Source organism: Pinus tabuliformis, chromosome 8 (genome assembly GCF_031772625.1).
Source record: "Pinus tabuliformis cultivar Carrire ecotype Pingquan chromosome 8, CPIR1, whole genome shotgun sequence".
NCBI classification, from domain to species: Eukaryota; Viridiplantae; Streptophyta; class Pinopsida; order Pinales; family Pinaceae; genus Pinus; species Pinus tabuliformis.
In genome coordinates, this window is record NC_142294.1 from 494,801,824 (window position 1) to 494,825,589 (window position 23,766).

General features: G+C 38.3%; 1 protein-coding gene across 2 annotated transcripts in view; it reads left to right on the forward strand.

Moving 5' to 3' along the window:
• The window catches only part of LOC149236248 (uncharacterized), a 93,347-nt gene extending 69,946 nt beyond the window's left edge, over positions 1-23,401 (forward strand). The window contains exons 3-6 of one of the 2 annotated variants that reach the window (XM_089372354.1): positions 21,148-21,298; positions 21,434-22,228; positions 22,316-22,753; positions 23,166-23,401. In XM_089372354.1, coding sequence (XP_089228480.1) covers positions 21,148-21,298; positions 21,434-22,228; positions 22,316-22,705 — 1,336 coding nt within the window. In that variant the 3' untranslated portion in view covers positions 22,706-22,753; positions 23,166-23,401. The other variant, XM_089372353.1, reaches the window with a different exon arrangement.
• Positions 23,402-23,766: the final 365 nt, after the last annotated feature.

The following is a 23,766-nucleotide window of genomic DNA, read 5'->3' on the forward strand; positions in this document are numbered from 1 at the left end:
ATCTCTAGGGTCTATAGCTCAATGTCTCCCCACCTCTCTCCTGGAAGTATAGCTGCATATAGTGCAAATTCATCCTCCAACATGGAAGACAAATTATCTATCTCCGCCTAAGCTACTGCCTGCTCCTGCTTCTCGTTATTGTCCTTCTTCCTCTTCAGACACTGGGTACTGTAGTGACCAAACTCACCACACCTGAAGTGTTTGATCTTCGACAAATCCTTCTTATTTTCTCCTCCCTGTGAGCCTTGTTCCTGACTGAGACCTTTCTTAGCCTTCCCCCTTGATGCAAGAGCTACATTCTCCTCTTCCTTCACACCCTTCAATCCTTTGCCAATGTTGCTGCTGATGTTGCTCTCAACTAGGGCAAGTCTCATCTCCTCTTGCATAAAGTTTGCCCACAATCGATCCCAACCTGGTAGGTTGTCTCGTCCAATGATGCCTTGGATAAAAGTGGCCCACTTCGGGGTGAAACGATTGAGAGCTATTCGCACCAACTCACTCTCTAGAGGTGCCTTCTCCAACTGCTACATGTTCGTCTCGTACATTTTGAATACTGGTAAGATAAGGAGTGACTCCTTCAACCTTATGCATCCTGGTGAGCCTCAAATTCTCTTTCAAAATCATCTTCCTGTTCTTAGAAGGATTCTAGCAAAGCGTAGCAATTGCATCCCACATTTATTTGGCTGTATTCTTGGTCGCTAAGTGTGAGACTATATGATCCCGAACGCCATCAAGGATCAACCACTTTGCCTTGGCCATCTCCTTATTGTAGTTCTCCAGCTATTGCAGGTTTGTCAGTAAGGCTACAACTCTCTCTGCGTACGTCTTCAGACCATGCTCATCTAGCAGGAAAGACATTTTGGCTTTCTAGATACAATAATTTGAGGCTCCATCTAGCCTATCCTAATCTTGAAGTCCCGCTGAGGCCATTTTCTCTAAAACTCACAACTAGGAAAATAAATAGGAATCTCCTCCCTTTCCTGCTTGGTTTCTTACTCTACTACTCATGCTCCCTCTTGGAATGCGCAGTTCTACTAGCTGCTACTGCCACTTGCAACTAGAAATCAAAGATTTCCTCCAAAAAACTGAATCTGGAAACCCTCTGTGAAATTCCCCTGTGTGTACTTTTCTCTTCCACACAGGGTTGATCTGTTACCGCAAACAGTGTTGCAAATCAACTGCGCTTAGATCTACTCAACGAACTAACTGATCTGCTCACTGGAACTACTTCCTGGCAATACCACTGCCCGCTGAAACTGCTATTGAGCTTGTTTGAACCTTTCCTACTCCTGCAACTAGAAATCGTACTCTTTGCCCAGTAATTCAAACCGCCTAGCTGGCCCTCTACGCAAACCCATAAATTATGCTGTAAACTCCCTCTGAACTTGCACAAAATTCCTCTTCGCTTCTAAGATTTTGATATGTGTTCAACACTGCCTTGATACCATGTGAAATTTTCAATTTCTATTGCAGCAATTGGAAATTATTCTTCTAACCAATGTTACTTGGGAGCGGGAGCGGGAGCGGGGAGCGGGAGCGGAAGCGGGAGCAGGAGCGACCATTTTCAGAAGCTCCCGGTTTGGGAGTGAATCCGGGAGCGATTTTTTAAAAATATATATATTTTTTATATTTTTTAATTTTTGATACATATATGTCAACAAAAACATGTAGAATGATGAAATAGACATAAAAAACATAAAAAAACATAAATTGATCATTGAACCATATCACATCAATCATCTAGAAATTATAATCGTCATCAACCATGTCCACAAGTTAGTAAAATACATATTACAACTGCAACATATTGAGTCTTATAAATCATGATTCATCAAATTCAATATTAAAGTTTCAACTTCAAGCTTTCAGAATTGAAAATTCAATAACATTTATCATCATTGATCACCAAAGTTGTACTTGTAAGCCAAGTTTAACCATTACAAGTAATATCGAAGATATTTCTAAGTCCTAACTTCTAACTGTTAACATGATATGAAATGTTAAAAATTTATAAAATGAAACATGAATAATGAGAGGAAATGAAACAACTTTAGTCTTTCACAAAGCATCATATTCATAATTCACAATCATTACCAATGAGTTATAATTGCCAAGGCCCAACTTCAAACTTCAAATTTTCATTGTCACAGTGATATAATGTTTACAAAAAATATCATAATGTCATAATGATATGAAAGAGTCAAGAGTCAAGAGTCAAGGACTCAAAACTCAACAGTTATGAAAACTAAAGTCTAATAGAAACTAAAAAAGACAAGTAAACTGTAAATCTACAAGTGGCCCTTGCCACGAGAGTCTCCAGGAGTATAAGCAGGTCGTGGTGGTCTTCTAGGAGTCTCCCGCACAGACCGACGACCAGAACTAGAGCCTCCACGCGAGGATGTCGATGGAGGTGGCGACAACAATGGAACAAGACTCGGGCCCCGAGCACTGCTACTGGATGGTGGAGGTGGAGGTGGCATGGCTGCTGCAGCTGCTTCATTTTCATCCCGTACAAGCTCCTCTTCTAGTTCTTCAATATGTACAATGCCATCCTCCAAATTGTCGTCCTCAGGGTGATTGTCCCAAATTTTATATGTGGGATCTTCATTAGCCCGATCACAGTATTGGCTCAACAACCTCAAGTTGTAGTGCACATAAACCAAGCTTTCTGCTCGGTTTTCGTTGAGTCTGTTTCTTTTCACATTATGTATATAACTGTAGGTGCTCCAACACCTCTCTGCAGAAGAAGAATTTACAACCTGTGAAAGAACTTTTTTTGCCAATTTTGGCAAAAGTTCGTGGCCACCATATGTTTCCCACCATGTGAGAGAATCAAATTTATCTTTGTCGTCCATTGCATGGAAGTTACCATACAAACCACTGCCACTGAAGTATCTGCCTATTTCAAGGCGCACAGCTGCACATTCCTCCCTGTCAGGCACCAACTTTTCTAATGCTTCCAGATATCCTCTAGTTACCTCTTGATCTAAATGGGGTTTGGTCCTAACACCACCCCCTGCTGCAGGTTTGCCCAACCAAGATTCTGAGTAGTATTTTGGCGTAAGGATATACACCAAGCAATGTAGTGGAAGGTTAAGCCTATTCCACCGTTCACACACACAATCATGAATCAGTTTGTACAAGTTGGGATCTCTATTATGAACAATGTCTTTTATTTCCCCCAACATGGTATCCATTTGCTCATACACCTCGCCAATCACTGGTTTGTCTGTATCTGCAAACCGAATCATGTTATAAATTGGCTTGGTGAAATCCAATACCTGCCTCACAGTTGTCCAAAACTGCCCATCAAGAGCGGCCTCCTCCACCGTTTCAAAACCTGCCATGTCAGCTACATTTGTAGCCCTTTCCTTTAACACCTGCCAATGTGGACTTGATACCATGCTAGCTAATGCCTCTCTTACCTTCAAAAGGCGCCTGAAGGTGAGGTAATAGCTACCAAATCTAGTCCTCGCAATCTTCAACAACTCCAATCTCGAGTGACTGCGGAAAAGGCCATGGGTATTGCTATGATTTGTAATAAATTTTATCATTTTTTTTCCTTTCTTGTACAAATCACCAATCCATTGGTATTGTTCATTTTTGTTTTTGACAATATCATGCAACAGAAGGTTCAATGTGTGAACCAAACATCCAGACCAAAATATGTTCGGGTATTTATCCTCAATAATTGCTCCCGCTGCCTTACAATTAGGAGCATTATCAGTGATGACTTGGATGACATTGTATGGGCCAATACGCTCAATTGTTTCAAGCAATGCTTCTGCAATGTTGATAGCGGTCTTGAACTTGTCTGAGTAATCATGTGCAGCTAGAAAGATGGGACCACTAACAGACATAGCAAGAACACTTATCAATGGCTTGCCTTTTACATTTGTCCATCCATCAGATACAATGGACACCCCATTGTCAGTCCAAGAACTTGTCATTTTATTCAAAGAATGTGATATTTTTGCTTTTTCATGATCAAGGCCAACAGTTCTTGCCTTGTCATACCCAGGGCTCTTGTATCCTTTAGGGGCATCATTTATGGCAGAAACCATTTCGTGCCAATAAGGTGAGCGTAGAACATTGAATGATATCCCACATGCATAGAGGAACCTGTAAACTTTCGAATCCACATCATTCCTACACCCCTCATCAAGGAAATCTGATATGGTTCTACGCCTTAAAGATGATGACCCTGTGCCTCCATGTCCATATCCACTGCCTTGGGAGGATGCTGAAGGAGTTCTTTGTGATGGTGAGATTGGTTCAAAGAAACCCCTTGATCTTTTTGTTCTGTATTGGGCGTCCTCCTCTTCCTTTATGTATTTGGCTCTATCTGCTGTTGACACCGCTGCACAAGTTTTGATTCCTATTTGTTTCTCTCCATCCCATGGCCTTTTCCCGCAGAGGTGTCTTCTAGCACGGGTGTATGAGCCTGTGTAATCAGTGTTGCAATGGGGGCAATGAAATTTAGTGGTTCCACCCGCTCTCCCTGTTTCAGCCCTGTGAACATATTTCCACAATGGAGTTTGGTCTTGTTTAGTTTTTTGAGGGTCATGTTCACCCTACTCCACCTCCTCCTCACTGGGGTTTTCACCCATTTGACTTCCTCCGGCTTCTTCATCCACCTCTTCAGTTTCAGGCCCCCTCCGTTTCCTACTCTCCACCACCATAATAACCATAAAAGGGACCAGGAAGAGGAAAATGCCAATAAATATCCCCAGGTCCATGGTGTTTGATGTTTGTAGGGTTTGAGTCTTGAATCTGCAAATTAATTTAGTTTATTGGGATTAATTCATTTAATTTATTAATTTAATTTAAATACATGATCTTTAAACTCAAACAACTAAATTAAACTAACCAAATTAACTACCTAACCAGCTAAACTAACTAAATGATTAAGTTACTTACCTCTGCAGGCTTGCTCCTCGCTCCTTGGCACTTGCTCCTTGCTCCTCAGCTCTGGCTCCTTGCTCCTCAGCTCTTACTCCTTGCTCCTTTGCTCTTGCTCCAGCTCTCAATCTCTTGCTCAATGAAGTTGAAATGAAATTTTTTTGGCCCATTGGGCTTATAAAATAAAAAAAAAATTCTAATTTTTTTTGAAATTTCGGGTCCGGCGGATTTTTTTTCCGCCGAACCGCTTCCGGCCCGGCTGAAATTGCTCCCGGAGTGTTTTTTAATGCCCGGGAGCGATCAGGGAGCGATCGCTCCCCGATCGCTCCCGGGCATTAAAAAACGCTCCGGGAGCGCGGGAGCGATCGCTCCCTGAGTCGCTCCCTAACAGACCAGGGAGCGTAAATTTTTTTACGAGAGCGCGCTCTCGAGCCGCTCCCACCCGGAGCGCGCTTCGGGAGCGGGTTCGAAGGGGGGGGGGGTGCTCCCCCGCAACACTGCTTCTAACAAATTAATATTAAGTGCAGTTTATTTGTTATGGAAAATAACGAATAAAATCACAATTGCATTTTTCACCAAAAAAACATTGCGGAAAATAAAATACTGAATATGAGAAAAATAGAGCGGCACACACAATAAAAATGACACTATTATTTTTGGATAAATGTGCTTGGAAAAATCCAATATGGGAAAAACTGTGTAGCAGATGAGGGTTTTATTATTATTATGCAACAATGATAATTTGAGTACAATCTGAATGCCCAAAACTGGCAATCATCAGCAAATAATTTGGCCAAAATTATTAGAGAATTTTCTCTCTCCATGAGCAATCTCGGCACAAACTGCATCAAGAAAATTGGCCCTCAAGAACCCTTACGCAAGCCCCTGTGCAATGCTTGCACAAACCCTCACATGCACATCCTAAATCTGCCTTTGATAAAGTCTTTCTCCCTGTTGTTGCAACAGGGAGTGATCCTCCGACCATTTGGAAAATGTTCCTAGCCTCTGACAACTAAATCGAGCTCCAACTCAGCCAAATTAAGCTGTTACACTGAAGCTGCCTGTGTAGCCTCTAGTGGAATAACTTGGCCTCTTTGTTGCTGCCTCTCCAGAACTGGAAACTCCTCCAGAATCACTGTCTCTACTCCCTATTTTTCTTTGTGTCCCTTTTGGCTCGAACTCTTCTTCTCTACTCTGTTGCTGCAGGTTGCAGCTAGATAGCTCAATCTGCCAAGGAACTCGACCTTCCAAGTGTGTTCTCCATCTACCCATTGAGTTTCTCTTATAATCAATCGTTGGATCACCAACAACCATGATTACATCTCCATCAACAACTAAGATTTTGAAAATTCCAAACTGAAATCCTATTGCAGCAACTGGAAATTATTCTCCTAATTGTTAATTTAATTTAACAATTTATTTACAAAAGTAATAATTAAATGAGACTAAAATTAAAACAAAGCAATCAAAAGGGAGGGCAATTTTTTATTAATAATTATTTTAAATTATAAAATTAATATTCTTAAATTAGCCGTTATAGGAGTATTATTTGATCTTAATAATCATTACTAAAATATTATTTTTCATATACTAGCTGTTTAAGAATAATAATAATTTTACCCTCCCTTTTGATTTGTTTGTTTTAATTTTAATCTCATTTAATTATTATTTTAGTTATAGGATCTTGACTCATTAATCACGTCTCGACTCCTATTTATTTATTTTATTTTATTTATCTATTTATTTATTTTTGACTCCGTTCTCCGTATTTGGTTGACTTGGATTGTTTGTTTCTTATTATTGTTTATGTTTTTCGGTCTTATTATTATTATTATTATTGTTGTTGTTATCTTAATTATTATTATAAATTATAATATTATTATTCTTAAACTAGCCGTTATAGGAATATTATTTGATCTTAATAATCATTATTAAAATATTAATTTTCATAAACTAGCCGTTATATGATTTTTTGGTATCTACATCACCCTCTATTTAACCCTGTTCCATGTTCTGCATCTTCATCTAGTCCTGATAATGAACCACACTAGCTGGTTCAAAACACATCGGCAAAATGTTCTCCTATGTGATTTCTACTGAAAAGACTCTTCTTAATGTAATATGGATCACAAAACCCTGAATTCAGAAATTTATTTACTGTTTGCTACAACAAATATTGAATAAATCACACTGCAATCTACACAAATAAAACCGCGCAAGAATAAACGCTGGATGAAATGCTATCTCACACATATAAAAATAACATAGTTATTTTTGGACAAAAGTTCCCGGAAAAACCTGACTTGGGAAAACCGGTGCAGCAGCTGAAGGTTTTATTATTAAGAAATAGTGAAATAATCTGAGTACAATCTGGATGCCAAATACTGGCAATCCTACAGAGAAAACATTGGCAAAAATCTAGTGAGGAAATTTTCCTCACCCCACAGGCAATCTCCCCACACAACTTGCCCTCAGAATTTCGGCCCTCTGAGCTTCTGCATAGCTAGCTAGACATCTAGCCTTGGACTGGACTTTAATGAAGTCGATTTGCCTTCTCCTGACTGGAAAGATGCTTCTTCAACACTCTAGGACTCCTTCTTGGCCTCTGGAACTGAAAACGTCAATCTCTCTCAGCAAATTGACTTTGCCTCTAGAGTCTACTACGCTGCCCCATCGTCAGCTTCTCTGTGGTTCTTCTACCTCTCTGCAAATGCACTCACCAGATTTGGAATCCTTCCTTCGGCTTCACTGTCTCTGCCCCTCTCTCATTGCTTCGCTCTCTAGCTCTCTCTCTGACAACTGATTATTGCTACTCTAGAAATCAATCTGCTTAGAAATTGAACCTCTCAAGTGTCTTCTCCATCATCACTTCGATCTCCTCTTATAATCGTCTGTTGGAGTACTAACGACCAAGATTAAAACTTAATCAATGGCTAGGATCATCTCTGGATCGATCCGTGTGAGTTTCTAGATCATTCACGCCCTGCCTTAATTAACACTGATTAATTAAACATATTCCCTAAGTTTAGACAAAAATATTTAAAAATTGGTTAATAATCTAATTAAGTCATTTCTAGGCAGAATTTCCAGAAATGATTTCTGGGCTTTGGAGATCTCCTGTAATCTAACCTCTCCACAAAAATGCTACAAAAACTAACAAAGATCATCTCTAACTCGATCCATGTGAGTTTCTAGCGAATTTTCAGCTTTCTCAATTAATTGTTGTTAATTAATCAATTTTTCTAAGTTAGACTTTAGAAATATTTAATTATTGATTAATTAATTTAATTGAGCCATCTCTAGGTGTTTTCGCCTGAAACTTTTATTGGGATTTGTAGTTCATGTGTTTCTTAGCCTTTTTGAGCAAAGTCGAAACTAGAACACCTGTTCAATGCTACAAAACTAACATACTATAGACAAAATGTCTTTTTCAGTTTTACTGCTGCTACACAAACACAGATAGTGTAGGCATACTGCCTATAGAAAATATTCAAATTAAATGACTTTAAAAGCATAATCAAAAGGTTGCTTGACTGTCTGCCTCTTCTAGATGGACTGATTAGTTGACTTCCATTGGATCCTTGGACTTCTGCCCAACCTTCTCCTCTTTAGATTGCTCATCTGAGTGATTGGAGACCTGCTGGTTCAACCTGCTGCATTCAGCCACCAGCTTTATGACTTTTTTCCCATGCTCTTTCAAGATATCCATAATTTTGGCATTCTGAGCTTGTGACCATTTTCCCTTCATCATGAACGATAACTGAGAAGGACCTGATATTCCATTGCTCCACAGTGTTTCTTCATGCTTCCTCAAGACCCTGCAAGTTTCCATGAGGTATCTGTTATCCACAGAGAACCAAAGCATGGCTGTTTAGGCTAAAGAGAGCCAGAAATTCCAAAAAAACAGAGGGAGAAATTAAGAAACCAAGTAATTCTTCATAGGGAGAAATTCAAGTTCAAGGGCACACCAAAATACCACTCACTAGGGCTAGTCAGCATGGAAGGCTTGACAGGGCACACCAATATAGAACACTGAAACCCTGAGAAGGAAGTGGAATAACAGAGCCATTGAACTGGACAGGTGGCTGAAAATTAAATTCCAGATTAAATTTCCAAGCCCCTCCCCATGCAAGAAACTATGGCCAACAATCCAACGCACAACCCTATACCAAACAAATAAAATTGAAAGTGTCGTGGCAAATAAAATCTTTCCTGCTAAACCATGAAGGTGGAGTCTAAGATAAATAAGAGCTTATGAGAACATGAAAATTGTGCTAAATCCCAACAAGCATGAAACTGAGACTCTCATGAGCAGCGAAACTATCTTCTTCCAGCAGTAAATACCACAGAAGGCAGCACTTTACAGAACCTGGGACTCCATAGATGGCCCTCATCCTCACCCGGTGAAGGATTGTAATAATCCCACCTCTCATGTTGGAAATAGATGTAAAGGGTATAACAATCAAAACTACAATAAATACCCTCGTACATAGCCCCATGTGCACTCTCCTTGTATCTTGCTTTGGCACAGATGACACTTGACTTTGTTCAATGCTCTTCACCTGCTCCATTAAATGACATCTAACTCTAATCATAGCAAAGGGGTGCATAAGCTAAGGGGATAGGCACATGTTAATAAATCCCATTTTTTTTCAAAGTGCCTTGGGAAAAACTTGAAGCTTTGTTAGCTAGGTCATCAGCCAGACTGTTATGTTCTCTCTGGATGTGGAAGAATGAGATTTTGGCCAACTTTTGAGGAGCCTTGTTGATTCTGGAAATGTAGAGGCCAACTGGAAATCCTTTGGAAAAGATTGATGAATCAAGGATTTGATTATTATCCTTGATTCTCTGATTATCACAAAGTATTTTAAATCAGAGCTGAGAGCAATAAATATGCCTTGGAGAAGAGCATATGCCTCCTCTTGGTTATTAGATACAATTCCCTGCCCCCAAGGTGGATTCTTGTTGTGTTTAGGATGACACCACTTGACCTTGCTATCTTCGTGGTCTCTCTCTCTTTAACAAACATTACCTTCTTTCTTTTCCATTTCTCTTTTATTTATAGGTATTGTGGTCATCCATATTACAAATATGCCAATTTACATTTATAAACATTATATGTGGCTTTCTCGTTCTCATCTAACACACTATACCTCTCGTTTTTGGTTCTATCATGTTCCACATTAAAGTTGCAACAGTGTCTCAAATTTTGAATCACAAAAGGTTCAACACTATATTGTGGGGGACATCCCAGAATTTTCTCCTCATATGAAGTTGGGGGAACCACCTTCATCTTTTTTGCATATTTGGGTAACAATTCCATCGAAAAAATTCCATCTTCTTAGTTAAGAGTTTAAGTTTCAACTTGTACTGACGAAAACTGTATTGTCATTCATGCTTGGGGTTGGGAATTTCATCCAAGAGCTCGGTGTTGTCTTAGTAGCTTCTTTGGCATTTTTTTCTCGACATGTTCTATTCTTGACAATCTTGACAATGAATATACCCCTGGGGGGTGGGAGGGGGAGTTGGTTAGTTCTTGGTAGCATTACTATGCAATGTTCTACATAGTTGCTAGAAAATTCTTTACCGAAAAGGCTGCATCATCCTACTTATTGACAATCCAAATATTTCACAAATGTTATGGTGCTCGATAGGATCTTTATTTTTGGCTCCATTGAATGTGGTCAATTATGTCTTTGGATGTCCTGTCCTTCATCCTTTTAGAGGTTACATTGGAACAAATTTTGGGAATGGGGAAACACCGTGGTGTGTCTACTAGTGGTGGGGATGGGTTCCTGTGCAACATTGCTTAGATGTCCCCTTCTTGGCTTCCAAGGACTTCCATTTCTTAATTCTCTATCCTCACCACTTCTAAGGTCTGTCACTGAGAATAGTTTCTTCTCCTAGATCTCGTGGAATAGAGTTTTTTACCCCAGCCTCTACTTTGTCATCATATGTCTTCCAATAGGGTAGTAATTTTCCATCTTCTTGTTTCTCTTCTATTGCTGCAGGTTGAGAGTCAATTTGGACACCATGTCCATGAACCAAGTTCACCAATATAGTATTATTTAAAGTTGGTAGTGCATTCACCATAACAATTTTATCTCTATATTGCAATTGATGTGATTTTCATAGCCTTGCTTTGAAGTTTGCATGACCCCTCATATCTTGAGTTTACTATGGGATTAACTTGAATCATCAGATCTAAGAATAGAATTACATAGAATTAACAAATCTAAAGAAAAGGTTTGAACATCATCTCAATATACCTTTATAGAATCTTGTTCTCTCTAAAAATATTGGGATATTGGCTATCTTTGAGTAGTTACCATGTTACGTGCCAAGAATAGAAGTCTTTGAATTAAGGGGCGTCAAATTCTCAATGGCCTTTATATTCTAAATGGGAGGGCTTTCCCATAAATTATGTGGTCTTATAGGTGTTTTTCCATAGGATTGCTACAGTTACTATAGAACAACACAATTTTATTTTACCATTGCATTTTCTCTCAGCGATTGATGTTTTCTTGGCAATACAATGATGTTATTGGGCTCTGGTATTTCATAATAGGGTAAGAGCCTTAATTCCTTCTACAAACTAACTTAGACTTAATTCAGCAATTTACTCTCTTTTCTGCAAAAAGTTTAATTACTCTAATTCTCTTATATAATACTCTATACAATAATGCTTGTTTCTAGTTTTCTTTAGGTAGTTTGATTTCTTGTAATCAGTTGGTTTCAGCATTCAGTACTTAGCTTACTTTTCAGCCTTTAAATTTCAATCATAGACTGCTTTCATTACTTAATGGTGTTTACCCTCATTGAAGTATTTAAAGTGAGACCCAGGATACCATAAGCCTCAACAGTAGATAAGTTCATGAAGCATTAGATAGTGCACATGAAAGTAAATAGGTGTGTCTTGCATATACAGTGGACAGCACCTCAAAAATTTGCATGAACCCTGGCTTGATAATTAAAATAGGCAGTTGAGGGAGTTTAGCATTCTTGCTGCAATTCCTTGCCCACCAGCACCTCCATTTTGAAATTTGTTGGCCTATTGGCCATTGCATTAGCTTGTTTATTATTGCTCCAGAGGACATGAAAGTATGTGATTTCTAAAAACTTTTAAGGCTTCATGGTGTGCTCTTAGCAAGAATTGAATCTAATTTGTGGTCTATTGAGCCTTTCTTGATCATATACCTAATAATTATGCTGAAGTCTTCTACAATTATTAGGTGATGAATACTCTTTTCTGCTACTAACTTTAGCCCTTGGAATAATGAATGAGCTTTTGCCTAGTCATCAAAGAGTGGTCCTAATCCCCAAGCATAAGAGAGTTCCATTATTCCTCTAGGATCAATGAGGATCACCCTCACTCGTGCAACCCCTAATTCCCCATATTTCTAAGCAAGGAAGTGCTCTTTATATTCTTTTAGTTCTTTCTTGTTGAATTATTTCCTCATACATTCCTCCACTGTCTCACTGTTCCACACTTTTATAATGCACGTAATCTATTCAGACTCTTTCTAGATTTGTTGAGCATGTGGGCAATTAATTAGTAGGCGTGAAATAATTTTATTTTCCTTTCTACAAATCAAATAAATCACAGAGCCTTGTTTGTTCCTCCTCTATGAAACCTCCCATGTCAAAGCTTTATTTCTTAATGCTAGTCAAATGGAGACCACTTGATTGGGAGTATAGATACCCCTATCTTGGAGAAAAACAATCATTTCGTCTAGCAATCCTATCCCTTCTCCACAACCCATCACATAGCTAGCACCAATCCTAACCTTCTTGTAATTTCCACCTTTCCAAGCCAAGTCATTGCCAATCACAATATTTACGCTTTTCCCTTGACAACTAAACCAATCCAACAAAGACATTGGACATGTTTATTTTTGTTCAATAATTTGCATGTGCAATCCTCCTTCTGTAAGAATGCTCCAGAGGATTTTAGCTAGTAGGTATTTACCAAACAAATGAATCTTCTTCAAACAACCCATTTAGCAGCTAGTTAGTCCCTCAGAACATGTATTTATTAGGCTAAGGCATTCATCCTTTCTAGGCAAAGTGCATAAATCCTAAGATTTCAACAATAGGCCTTTGATCTTGCCATGCTTTACCCAAAGAAAATGTCAAAGGGAGATTTTGAGTTGGTGGTACCCAATTGATGACAATAAAAGAAAGAGGCGTAAAGACATGACTTGTTGTTGGGATTCTATTCACAGGGTTGATTTATCTATGAGAGGAATGTCTTGAGTGGCCTAACATTGAAGTGCGCTTTCCATCTAATCTCAAATGGATCAAGTGCCAAGAAACAAGGATAAGAAGAACCAAGTATGTGGATGTGCTGGATCAGAATTAAGTTTGCTGGTTCAAAGGTCAAGAATACAAGAAGTTGGATAAGTATGTGATTTGTGATCTGAAATGGATCAAGTGCTAAGTCTGGTTACGAAAAGGATATGAAGACAAAGTTGGCTAATTATATGGATGGGCCAGAAAAGACAAGTTTGCTGGTTCAAAGGCCAAGAGTCCGAGAAGTTGGCTAAGTATGTGTTATGTCTTGCGTGATGAAAGTTTACTCTGGAAAGAGACAAATTAGTTGTCCCTTGGAGAAAGAATTAAGAACAAACCACTAGCCGATCATGAGAAAAGGACTAGGTTTGCTTGTTCAAAGGCTAAGCATCCAAGAAGTTGGCTATGTATTCTAGAAATTTGCGCTATATATGGCTTATAATGCAAAACAAAAATCTCACCTCTTTCTTAAAGGTTTCTTGGATCTTAACCTTGTGAATTTTCAGCAATGTTCCACCAAGGTTCTGGGACGAGGGGGCGAGGGAGCGAGGATACGCGGGAGCGGCCTATGCAAAAGCTCCCCACCAATTTTTAGGAAACGTGGGGGGACGTCAGCGTCTTAAAAACTTATAAATATAAAATATAATTTATAAATTGAGTCTACTATGACAATTGGGTTTGAATTGAAACACTGCAAAGCATGATCATTGACATGAATATCATTATCTAATATCATATAAATTTAAAATTCTAATTTATAATCATACATCATACATTATGATTAAAGTTTAAACCATATTGACGTTCCACTTCCTACTATGAACATTGAATACTGAACAGTGAATATTGACATAAAATTATAAAAGTCAAGTTTGATACATCAAGAGTCAAAATTTTATAGAGTCAGAATAACATAAGAACATCAACATATCAAAAGATAAACGAGCATAATTTTTCTCAAGCCTCAAGGTAATGCCTTGCTAGTCTCTGCATCCAGCTGCTGCATGAATAAATCAGGATCAACCATATCACCATCTGAATCTGAATCGCTAGCTTTCTCAAACATGCTCAGTGGCACACCAACCAACCGCATTTGTCTCTCATCAAGTCTCTCCTCCATATCTACTTGTGCATCATCCTCTGGATCAACATCCCATCGTGTTGCTGGTCCCTTCAAATACTCAGGTGTCTTCCTATGCTCAAGACGTTGGGTACTGTGCACAACAACTAACTTCTCCGCTCTTTTAGAGGTAAGCTTGTTCCTCTTGAAAGTTGATAGAGTGGATGAAGCTACATGTGGACCAATTCCTCTCTGCTGCAGAGGAACTAGGAACGTCTTGCGAATGGAGTGAGGGGCCAAGGCGAATAATTAATTAAATTTATAAAAAACAAATTTAAACCCTAAAGTATTAAAACTAATGTTAAATTTTAATTATAAACAAAAGTTTATTTAAAAAAATCGGGCCCCTCGACTCCCCACGTGCCCCCTCGACCCCCCACGACCTCCCCCCCGACCCCCCACGACCCCCTTTTCGGAAACAACCCTTCCGCACAAGGAAACGACCCCCTGGCACGTCCCCCTGCATACCCTATTTTTTGGGAGCATGGGGAAACAACCCCTTCTCATCCTCAAGTCCCTGGACCGCGAGGGAGCTAGGAAACTAGACCCCTTTGGGGGGGGGGGAGTCCCTGTGGAACACTGATTTTCAGCCTTAGAGTTGTCATCAAATACAAACAAAATAGCAACAACAATGGACAATATGTCAACTTTTAACAACCCCAATCTACTAGGGAATTCAAGAGATAAGATACCGAAGTGTTCCAATAAGTTTCTACCTCTAGGGAAATCTTATCATGCGTATAATAGATCTAAATTACCTATGAAAGTTGTAAATACAACGACAAATTTGCCCTATCTTCAATATAAATGTTTAATCACTTGACAATTCCAGCCCCAACTTATTTCAAATCAACAAGACGTATATATAAGTGCAGGAAAATACAAAACCATGAAGAAATGGATGGTTGAAATCAAGTCTACAATGACACAAATATTGAACGGCTGAAAACTTCATCATTATGCATCAAGGTGAAATTCATGTACATAGACTCATCCCAAGGCTAGTGTAATGTTGTAGCTCTCCAAAACTGTAGCTAGGGAAAACAATGAAAAGCCTACATCACACCAAGGAGCTTTAGCCTCCAACTAGTTAACATCACACAAACATGTACTGTAAGGCAAAATATCTTCTCTTCTTCTTCTCTTCAACAATCACGACCCAGGAGTTCATCTCAAAACCCTAATCTCTAAGTTTCCAAAAGATGAAACCCTATAGTATTCAAAATGCTCCAAGAAACCTTAGTGACTTCATGTCAAGAGAGTGAAAGTACTAAAGACGCAACACAAGAGAGGAAGACTAGTTCACCCTTCTCGATCATATCTCTAAAGCGAGAATGAATGAATGCAATCATCATCTCTAATGCCTTCACAAGAGTAACTGCTAGTATCTTACAAGAGCAAGCTCCTAGAGTTTCCCCCTCATATCTCCCAGAATTTCCTCGTGAATCTAAGCATCACACTTCAAGAAGACAAGTACAAAGATATTGGTACAATGATGATGATAATGCAAGGACTCTCTCTCTCTCTCTCTATATATATATATATATATATATATATATATATAGATATGATAGGTAAGGGGGGCCAACAATAGATACATAGGCTTATGCCCTTACAAGTAACCTACAAAGCCATATATAAGCTTACATATGTGAAGTGCTACGCTCCAAAGGTACACATGTCAAGCTCCAAGGTGATGTCCACAAGCAGGGTTCCAAATGCAAGGGTGCTCCAGGAGGTGTGTCCAACATTCCTTCAAACCCCCAACTACTCCAAAAAACCTCATAACATGATGTACTCCATTGGATCCACTCCACATGCATGAAGTTATGAACATTGTTGCAACCCAGGCATCCATGTAAGCATCCAAGCTACCCCAGGGTGTTTTGGGGCCCAATGTCTTGTTCCTAATTGCTAACTTTTCCTTTTCCAAGGACAAGTGTTCTCCAAGCAAGCAACCTCCTCCATGTGGTCAACATGTAGAGTGTCACCATGCTGTTTGAAGATCTCAATCACCCTAAGGAATGTTGTCACTCAGGTCAAGTAACCACTAAGTAAATGTGCAAATCAATCGTGGACCATCCAGGGGCTCATCGTACATCATATGCTGGAAATATCGTTAAGCACCCCCAAACGTGGTGGAAATTCTTTCAGAGTAACCATGGAGGCTAAAGTATGTGATATGTATTGAGTGATCAAAGTTGACTATGTTGAAAGTGAAATTAGTTATGTATTGGAGAGAGAATAAAGAATAAATCACTAACTGACTATGACTTTACATTAAATGTTGACTATTATAATCAATTTCCGTCTTTACAATTATTAGGTGGCCTTACATTAAATGTCCTTTCTCTCTCCAAGACAACTAATTTGTCTCTTTCAAGACCAAGTCAACTTTGATCACTAGAGGGTCAAGACACATGACATGGCCTACTTCTTGGATTCTTGGCCTTAAAACGAGCTTAGTTCTTTTTCAGCCTATTCATGTACTTAAGTAGACTTCATCATATTTCCCTTTCAGAACCAAACTTGGCACTTAACCCATTTAAGCTCACAATCTTGCACATAATCTAGTCCCAAGGGTTTTAATAGACATATCAAAGCCAAAATAATGCACAACATATCCTACTGGAATGAAATTCCATTTCCAATAAGTCAGACAGGCAAGTCTTGTTGCCCAAGGATAAGTGCCTTGCTCCCAGTGGGCCCTTACAACTGTAGAGAAGGTGTTGTGGCAATAAAATGTACTTTTGATGGAATCAGAGAGATAATTTTCAAGTGAGGAAAGTTATCAACAAAATGCATATGTAGTAATTTCTCGCCATCAAGAATCAAGATCACTCAAATTTGACCTTGAAGATGAGCACTTAAAACGCATAACCTAATTTTATAATGCATATTTGACCTTGAGGAATTTTATAATGCAATTGATGGAATGCTTAACTGCAAGGTGGTCAACATCATACTTGTTGGAAGAAAAACATACTTTGGAAATGTGCTAGAAAATCATGCAATGTTCCACCAAGTTTCCGGGATGGCACAGGGGGGACTTGTGGGAGCACTCTCATATTGTAGGGAAATTTCAAGGGGACATTGGGGTGTGTCTATATATATTTGGATGTGGTTCACGGACTCCAGAGATCGGTGACCGTTACGTCCACAAAAACGGTCAGTAGATCCACCCGAAGGGATCAGTTCCGTCGGCTCATTTAGGAGCCTAACCCTAAGGGTGTCGAGGAGAATTGACCCTATGACCTCTCATAGCGAAGTGCTTATGTGATGGGTACTCGACCAATTGAGCTAACCCTCGGGGCTATATATATATATATATATTAAACATGATTCAAATTCAAATTCAATAATGAAATACATTGATTCATACATCATAAATAATTCAATGAAATAGAAATAGTAAAATATTGTATACATTGATTTAAATTCATCATTCATTATTATAGAATCTGATTAGTACTAAGCAAAATAGTAGATACTAAAGTCTGAAGACTGGAATAGTAAATTGAAATTACTCAAACTGAAAAATAGTAATGAGTGACGAGTCAAAGACTTGGTCCAAGGTCATTAGTATCTAGAGTCAAGACTCAAAACTAAAAATGAACAATGGACAATGAACCAATGTTATCAGAACTGGAAAAAGGTCGGATCAAAAACCACATAAATATTCAAGTTTTGAAAATAATACATAATAATTCATGTGCATCCATTTGAGTCCAAACCATTATACACAAATATGCAAAGTTTCTTATATATATATAGAGAGAGAGAGAGAGAGAGAAAGTAATGGTGCGTATAACCAAAATAGGGTCGAGTGCAATCCATCTTTGAACAAAAGTACATCAACAAAGAGGTTATATGGCATCAATGGTAAAAGCAAAATTATGCTACAACAAATGCCTACATGTCATCAAAATCATTGCCTATATTGGGATCCTCGTCATCAATATCACCCTCTAAGCATTGAAATAAGATAGAAAAGGCTTAACATGTCAAATCGAGATTTTGACCAGTGTTATCAGAATCAGACCGGAACTAGTGGAACTAGTCAGTTTGGCCGTTCTTGGCCCAAAATACCAAACCGACCAATTTTGCAATGGAACTGGACGGTTTGGGACTGAACTGGCTGGTTCAGGACTGGTTTCATGTGCTTGTTCCTATGCATGCCAGCATAAAAAAAATGCCTTTTTTTGATTTTTTGATTTTTTCAGTTGGTTGACCCATTTTTTAAGTCTCCCCTAGACTAGCCTAATATTCAAGCCTATGGCCCTAGTATTTCTATGCAATTCATGGTAACTTTAAATTCTTAAAGTAAAAGGTACATTCTCCTTTATCTTTCATTTTCATCCTTTTACTTAAATTTTTAACATTACCATGAAATGACTCAGGATCTTTGAGAGGTTCCAACCTCGTTGGATTTCATATGGAGAAAGTAGAATTTTAGATTTCACTCAAAATCAAGCAGACTTAACAGTTTTTCAGGATTGGGGGGTATTGAAACGTTTCCATTGGACTTTGTCATGTACAAGGTTATGAAACTAGTATTTAATAAAGAGCACCAAGCCCTCTATGTACTTTGATGTTAGCAACATTGGTTGTTGAACTCCTCTATCATGGCTCTACTAAAAATGTACTCATCACTCAAACAAAATCTTGACATGACATGTTACGTTTCTTCTATCTTATTTTAATGCCTAAATGATTATATTGATGATGAACACCACAATATAGGCAATGCTTTTGATGATATGTAGACATGTGTTGTAGCATGTTTTTTTTGGATGCTAGAGGCCATCTAGAGCCTATTTGTTGATGTATTTTCAGTTCAGAGATGAATTGCACTCGGTGCTATTTCGGTTGTGTACCCTTGCATGCTACGTAAATTAAAACTTTTGCATATTTGTTTATAAATGATTTGGATTCATATGGATGCAATGAATATATATGTTTTTTTTTAAATATGAATATTTTATGTGTTTTTGGTAAACCGGTTTTTTTTCTCCAGTTTTTTCCCTTTTCTGGTCTGGTTCCGCCGACTTCTGGTCCGCAAGGATTTTCAGTTCAATCATCAGTTCTGTTCTGATAACATTGATTTTGACTAGGGTCATGACAAAGGAGTTCAACAATCAATGCCACCAACATTCAGGTACATAGAGGGCTTGGTGCTCTTTGATTAAATGCCGCTTCCATGCCCTCATACATGATAGGATCCCATGGAAACATTGAAATCTCCCTAATCCTGAAATCTGTTAAGTCTGCTGGATTTTGAGTGGGATCTAAAATTCTACTTTCTCTATATGCAATCCAAGGAGGTTGGAACCACTTTCAAACATCCTAAAACAATTAATGGAAATGTTAAAAATTGAAGTAAAAGTGACATATTATATGTCACTTTTACTTTTAAGAATCTAATATTACCATTAATTACATAGTATTAGTAGGGCCCTAGGGTTGGATGTTAGACTTTCCCACTCAAATTATTGTTTTTTAGGAAAAATTCAGGGGGGACACCCACTAGCATCCCTTTTGGGGAAACCTGTGCCCCACAACATGGAAACATTTTCCGCTGTGTTTCTATGAGTTTCCCTAAAAAGGAGATGCGGGGAAACATTTCATTAGGCATCCCCCCATGCCAGGAGCATGGGAAACGTGGGGAGCAGGCCACAACCCTTGGGGATCCGGATAAGTACCCGTGGAACACTGAGAAAAATGACTTTTATTTTATCCTGTTCACCGGTGATATTACTAGCCTAGATTTTAAGTATATGGAGCTTCTTAGAAGCCTCTTTCCTTTTCAAATAGTGAAAAAGAATTGGTCTCTGCCTGGATTCCTCCTTGACTATGTGTTCAATCGGATTGTATTGCAATTTTTTTTGTAGGATATCCAACTTATGTATAGGTTGAGGTTAATTTTACTTGGGCTGTATGACACTGTCATTGACCATATGTGTGTATAAAGGTTTCAGGAATCCCTTAAAAAACATGGTCGTATGCGAAGAAATGGAAAGTTTGAATTATTCAAATGTTTTTGGATTTTCACTGAATTTGGTACTCAGTCCAAATATTTGCTTAGTCATGATGCCTCCAACTAAAATTTCTGCATGAAATGGAAAGTTTGAATTATTCAAATGTTTTTGGATTTTCACTGAATTTGGTACGCAGTCCAAATATTTGCTTAGTCATGATGCCTCCAACTAAAATTTCTGCATTATTGTCTGCGTCATGTAGCCTTCAAGATAAAATGGAAAGTTTGAATTATTCAAATGTTTTTGGATTTTCACTGAATTTGGTACTTTGGTCCAAATATTTGCTTAATCATGATGCCTCTAACTAAAATTTCTGCATTATTGTCTGTGTCATGTAGCCTTCAAGCTAAGACTTTTATCGACTTCTCTTCTGTAAAATCTAAGAGTTAGTTAGAGTGGCTATATTGCATTCTACGTCGCTGTTTAAAAAAGTTTGTGTCATGTAGCCTTCTAGCTAGGACTTTTATTGACTTCTCTTCCGTAAAAGGTAAGAGTTAGTGTGCCTATATTGCATTCTACGTTGTTTAAAAGAGGAAGTTTGTACATGGTCTTGTATATTGCAATTGAAGCGACAAAACTTGGTCTTTATCTTGTTTAGCAGGTAAATTTTATTACATTAGACATTCAATAAATTTTATTACATTATACATTCAATAAATTTTATTACATTAGACATTCAATAACGTTACATTTATCTTAGCATCATTGATGTTTACTGTTTTCAGTTATCTTCTTCATTCCTCACTTCTCTATTTTTGACTGGGTGACTTTTCTTGGGTTTTATCATGAATTTAGTCCTGATGGGCTGCAATTTGCTTCATGTCGAGAAGTTTCTGCATATTTCCTTTCAAATTCTCATCTTTCTGCTACTGGGGAGGTAGCTGCTCCAGAAACTCCCTGTCATACAGATTCAGATAATGGTCATCAAATTGTGCTAGCCGGCACGGTAAGTACCTAGTGTCATCTATCTCTTTGATCATAGACTTGTGATTTTATATTCTGTCCACTGCTTCCATCATACTTAATATGCCTGGTTAACCAATCTAAACATGATTTCCTAAGTGTTTACTTATGCATTCAGCCCAAAGAGAATACAGTTGGGGTGGATCAGTTGATGAATCAAGATGGGGGAGACACAATCTTAACGGGCTTGTCAAACATGGGAAAAGATACAGAACAACAGTCTATGGAGTTCAGTTCTGCTGTGCCTGGGACTGGGAAACAGAAAACATGGGAAGGGGACAGATCTTTGGAGGCAGTGGATATAGTTGGCAAGACTAAAAAACGTAACAATCTAAACAGTCAGAATACTCCAATGAATTGTAAAAAGTGCAATGTAATATTTAGTAATAGGAGTACTTTCATGGCTCATTTGACCATTCACCATGTGAAAAAAGAAAAAGTACTTGATGATAAAGCAATTGAGAATGGTGCAAATATGAACAATGGGAAAAGCATTCACCAGGTTAAAAAGAAGAAAAAAGTTGCTGATAAAGCAATAGAGTACAGTGCGATTATGAAAAATGGGAAATATGAATGTCAAATTTGTCACAAAGCCTTTTCTGAGAGGAATCGCTATACTGGTCATATTGGTGTACATGCAAGGAAAAATACAAAAAAACCACAAGTTCCCTTGGAACAAACTGGTACTGAAGCGGAAGGAGACTTTGATGATAAGGAAACTTCTGATGTCAATCCAGAAGTGCATGTGAAAATGGAACATACCAGTGAGATTTTGGAGACCAATGCCCCTGTAGCGCAAGAAGGCGTTTCAAATTCATTTCTCGAATTATTGGGTGCAGCCTCTGGAGAAGATAGCTTGGCTGCTCCAAATATTGGAGGATTGCTTGGTAGCTTAGATTCAGATTCGGAAAAGGTATAATTTTCTCTCCGACACATCTCTTCCGAGTTGAAATTTTGTCACTATTTATTTCATTTCTAACCTATGTTTTCCTGGTTTTAGGATCAGGCAAAATTCACTACAGGAAATGAGAAATTAGATGGTATCTCAGACTTTGGAAAGATCCAGATGTACATGTCATCACCCAAGTTTTCTTTTGGAACTGGTCAAGATGCAAACTGTGCTGTGGATGCACCAATCGAATTAGGCTTAGATGGAGATGAATTGCACCAGGTAGAGGTACCACCAGAGCAATTTGGATGGGATCCATTTTTGTCTGAAAGAGAAAATAATTCCTCTCAGTGTAGTGTATGCATTTGGTGCAACACGGAATTCAGTCATGATGGCATTGATCAGGATCAACAGGCTGATTCCGTTGGATTCATTTGTCCAGTTTGTAAGACTAAAATTTCAGGCCAGGCTGAGATGGACAGTGAAAATGAAAAAGTGTGATTTTTGGATTCTCTTTACGGGATCAAAGTGTATCTGCATAGTATCATGGTAATCGTGAAAACTTTAAGGCCCTTTTGTCAATGGGAATTTACTTGCATTTATATGTGTTGGTATGTGCCTGGTTTTTGGATGATTTGGGATGACTTAGAGAAACATAGATATTCATTATTATTAATTTTTAGATTCAGCATGAATCTTTACGGAAGTGATTTTCTTTAATAGATTATGAAACAGTAGCCTCGCCCCTCTCAAACCCAAAACAAAGTGTTGGCTGCCGCATTTTGAGATGCTGTAGCTTGTCGATAAACTATGTAGTTTGTTTACTGTTTGTTGAAATGCACACATCTGCAAATCCGAAGTCTTTTATTTGGACCCTGCCATTATTGCAGAGAAAGTCTTTTTCTGTGATCAACTTTGACTTACCATTGATAATAATACCCATCCCTCTGTTGCATGACAGGATTCATTAGAATGTAGGGGGTATTGCAACTGTGCATCTGTCGAAGTTCGGTTTGTAGCTTTTACATGCTCATTATATTTGCAGAATTTTAGTGTGCCTGAGAATGACATGTCCATGTTAACGGTGAGGTAAGAAAAATGTACTCGTCTTTTTCACAGTATCTTATGAGGAAGTTGGTTAGATGATGTTATTATCACCAATATAAAACACGTGCTGCTAATATTTTGCATCTTTAACACACCCATGTTTCACTTTGATCATTTGAGCGAGTATTTTTTTTAATAGGAATACAGTGCACTTATTGCACTAAACAAAGATTAGCACTACAAAGTTGTTAGCAATTTTGGAATACTGAAACCTTCTGGTCTTTTCCACATTTGCATTTTCTTGTTCTCTGTTTTAATTTGATTTGCTTTTTATCCTTACGCTTGCCATTAGTATTTCTATACTTCTTTGCCACAATCCCGCTCCCCTTTTGTTGTAAACCAATTTTTGATGTATTAGGTTTAATATATGCTTAGACCATTCTCTACTTCCGGGTTTTTGTTGTAAACCAATTTTTGATGTATTAGGTTTAATATATGCTTGGACCATTCTCTAC